Source organism: Coffea arabica, chromosome 2c (assembly GCF_036785885.1).
Source record: "Coffea arabica cultivar ET-39 chromosome 2c, Coffea Arabica ET-39 HiFi, whole genome shotgun sequence".
In the NCBI taxonomy this organism is placed as follows: Eukaryota; Viridiplantae; Streptophyta; class Magnoliopsida; order Gentianales; family Rubiaceae; genus Coffea; species Coffea arabica.
The window spans coordinates 24961571-24965678 of record NC_092312.1 but is presented as its reverse complement, the minus strand read 5'-3'; the positions used below and the strand labels follow the sequence as shown (position 1 = coordinate 24965678).

General features: G+C 34.4%; 1 protein-coding gene across 1 annotated transcript; it reads right to left on the bottom strand.

Moving 5' to 3' along the window:
- Positions 1-438: 438 nt before the first annotated feature.
- LOC113724120 (cytochrome P450 87A3-like) lies at positions 439-3859 on the bottom strand. Its single transcript, XM_027247060.2, has 9 exons — positions 3588-3859; positions 2705-3029; positions 2446-2595; positions 2027-2275; positions 1742-1831; positions 1567-1645; positions 1220-1326; positions 969-1096; positions 439-798 (listed from the first exon to the last, which is right to left on the bottom strand). Exons 1-9 carry the CDS (start codon positions 3782-3784, stop codon positions 705-707), a joined length of 1419 nt encoding a protein of 472 aa, XP_027102861.2. The 5' UTR covers positions 3785-3859; the 3' UTR covers positions 439-704.
- Between the last annotated feature and the right edge of the window lie 249 nt (positions 3860-4108).

Below are 4108 nucleotides of genomic sequence, written 5' to 3'. Positions count from 1 at the left end.
TACTCATTAGACACTCCGTAAATGTTCAATGCATGTGCCATTTTATGGGCCTACAGATTATTATCAAGGAAACTAAAACAACTTTTGTAGTATGTAACAGTTACCCAGAAACTAAAACCACAATAATCTAAGATTTGGTAAAATTTTGAAAACTATTGGTAAAACTTTCAATATCTAGGATTTGAATAAAACACGGGATTGAACAAGTATCATGCCCCACAATTCTTTACGTGCTAGTACAGCACTTAGCTTTTCATGAAACGAGAAATGGCACATCAAGTTTCAAATTCTATTCTCTGTTAATACAAATTGCAATTCATTAAGTGCGACAAACTTTACAAGATGGAAAGAGTAATACTTACTACATATTTTTTTTGTTCTTGGCTTGATTTGTCCTCATAAATAAAATCATTGTATTGATTTAGTGAAGAAAAACAATTAGTCCAAGCTCAAACTGCAACTATTATAAAATCTTCAACAATTACATAAGTGGAAAGCAACTAAAAAAGAGAAAGGACAACACTCTCCATAGTTTCAATAAAGAAACCAGCTAGAATGTTGTTTATTAGGCACTTACAACATTACAATGTAATACAACCCAAAGTAGTAAGCAAACTAATTAATTTTGCAAAACACAGTATATTATTGCATCACAAATACGCTTCTGAAAGGTAAATTCACTGGAGAACTGCCCTGCTGACAATCTATTCGTTCTCCGAAATCTCAATACGCAATCCCTTGCGGAAACGAACACCAATAGGTATCCGGATTTTGTCTCCTTCATCGATAACTCTCCAGCTGAAAATTCAAATTATACAAGCTTTTTGATCAGTTATCATTTTCTTCTTGCAATCGTACATATTAAAAAACCGAAGAAGTTAAGTTGACATCAATTTATAATATATTAGAATTAGCTTCTATATATATTTAAGCAAAGATGGCGGGAATTGTGATTTAGAAACCCTTACGTATATTTTGTGGCCATGTAATGCAGAAAAATTGACATCTGCAACTTTGCAAAGTCAGCACCAACACAAAGCCTCACACCTCCACCAAATGCCATGAAATTTTTTGATCCCGTATGCAAGTCTTTGCCCTTTTGATTGAAATAACAGCAGGGAAAACCTAAATTATTTTTGCTTGATTTTGTATAACTTTTGTTCTGCAATTTTATATTTCTTGTGTGTAAATTACTTGAATCTGTCAATAATTAAATTACCTCCCATCGCCATGGGTTAAATTCATAGGGGTTGTCGTATCGATTAGGATCCAAATGAATTAATGCTGGACAAACCATTATCTTCCAACCAGCAGGAATTGTATACCCTACAAATCATTCGTACTTATTAGTCAAAACTATAAGTTATAATGGAGGAAAGGAAGAACAAAGGAAACAAATTGTTTATTTCTATAGTTTTACTCCCATGAAAAAGATGCCCAACCCAAGTTACTAAAGAGAGTTTTTATTTTCTTTTTTTCTGTAGGAGAAAGGCATCATGGGTTCAAAATAAAGAAAGTGTGATAAATGATTTTCAAGAAGATGCCAAATGACAGATTGAAGTATACCTTTTATTTCAACATCCTTGAGAACTTTGCGAAAAATCCCAGGGGCAACATTTATAACCCTAACTACTTCATTTATAACCTACAGCAGACAACAAAACTTAATATGTAAATGGTGTAGCTCACTATATGATTCAAATGCTAGATACAATGAAATGTCTGGTTAATTGAAACGTACCATGTGCGTGAAAGTCATAGACTTGTACTCTTTCCATGAAACACGAGAATTTTTAGTTTCTCGCATTTTAAGAATTTTTTCATGCTCTCTCTGCAAAAATGATTAGCTATTTAAGTGTGAAGTAATCTTATACACTCTGTTAACATAAACATCCAATGATGATAATGTACACTGTCAATGTATAGAGAATATTAATCCTTTAAGTATTGAACTTGGACAAGAATTGGAGAATTAGAGGGTAGATACGGATAACAACGGGAGTAATTGTTTTGGAAAGTCATGGACCTTTAGTTCAGCCATAACATTTGGATGGTCATTTAGAAACCTCAGGGTCAAAGTCATAACTGTTGCAGTTGTTTCATGGGCAGCAAACAGAAACAAGAATAGTAAGTCCATCGCAATTTCTTCATTCAAAAAGGTGTCTTCTTTCTCTATTTCCTCAAGTAAATGATCCACAAGGACTCTCTTAGTGTGATTGCCTGAGCGCCTCATCTCAAAGATGTCCTTGATGACCTTCATTGCTTTCTTACGTCCCTGGAAAATGAAAATCATATAGTTCGTTCAATCTGATACAGCATATATGAAAGCATTTATATTTTACATATATTTATAATGAAAATCTTTTTTTTTTTTAGGAATAATGGACTTCGATCTTTCAATATAAAAAGAATTCCAAATGACGAACAACCACTACAATTGATTACTTGTAAGCAAGCATAGAATGCTGTTCCAGGGAAGTTGAGAGGAATTGAGATCAAGCCATCCATGAGTGTCGAATAACATTCTCTCAATTTTTTCCGAGCCTTGCTTTCTTCATAGCCAAGCATCTTCTCGGCAGCAAGTTTAAATAACAACTGTAGAAAATGAGATTGTTAATTACTACTTTTCATGCAATGCTCTGTACGTATAGTCCAAATTCATCCTGATTAATATAATCAAATAGTAGGATGCTAATTAATTTACCTCATCAGTTCCATCTTTAGCATCTACTTTTCCAAGTTTACTCCAAGAACTTAGATGCTCTCGAGTGTTGTCAACCATGTCGTTTATCATCTTCTCTCTTAAGGCTTCAGGGCTAACAAGCTTCAACATTAAGCTCCTGAGGTACTTGTGGAAGTCTCCATGATAGCCAGCTAAACCTTGTTTCCCAGTTATCCGGGTGAAACTCTCACTATAGCAGAGCTCGAAACAATTATTTTCTTGCTGGAAGACACGGTAGTTGACTTCAGCATCAGTTGATATAACGACCGACTGCCCAAGTATATTCGTGCGAAAAATTGGCCCGTACCTGAAAATTCACAAAGAAACAAAGAAAAGACAAGACAAAAGCACAAATAAAATGCAAAAGAATATTAGAGGAGTTGACAAAAAGGGTAATATAGTATATCTTACTCCTGATGATGTTATGTTACAAATGACATGATGATATGTTACAAAGGCAAATTTCAGGGTTTGTTTGGATAGTAAACTTATTCCAAATAATATTTCGCTTGCATCATAAACACATTTTTCAGCTCATCTTTTTATATTTCCAATCACCTTTTTATCTCACATACATCACATCACAAAAAATACTACAGTAATTATTCTAAATAATACTCTATTCAAATAAACCCGTCTCTTAATCTATTACTACTACTGCTGTAATATTGTTAAAATATATATGTGATAGCTAGTCTAGAAGTGGTTAGATAACCAGGAGTATTGAGGTTGGTCCAACAGTTAGAAGAGGGCTATTAGAATTTTTTTCATTATCTAATTCAAGATTTGAATACTGTATCTGATAGATTGGAATGAGAATGGTGTACAGAGGGATAGGAGGTAAAAAAAAAAGGGTTACGTATACCTTGAGATTCTTTTTTGTAGGAATGGTGGGAGATCATCTGTTGCATAAGGGGTCAAGTACTCAATTGTTTCTCCTATAATTGGTAGTCCCATCGAACCTGGTGGTAATACCCCGTTACACTTGGGGTTTCTCCACCTATACACCCAGTGGCTGAATAGCATAACAATAAGAGCAATGATAGCACAAGCAAACAACATGGTCCTTGGTTGTTGCACCCGAAACGCAAGGAAAGAAAGGAAAAGAGAGTAGCTAAAATTGTTACTGTTTTAGATAAAGAGTCGTTGTATAAGGAAATTTGGAAGTTGGAGCTGCTTAAATAGATGGAGAGCGCAAGCTTTGATAACGACGCGCTGTAAGACTATTGGCCATAGACATATTACCTGGTGATCCGAATTTCACAGGAAATTGATGGATCCGAGGCCTCACCATTTGTGTTTCATACAATTTCATATAAGTAGACCTCTAGTATAAATTAGTAGGATTTGGTGCAAATCAAATCCAATTTGATGTAAATCAAGTGC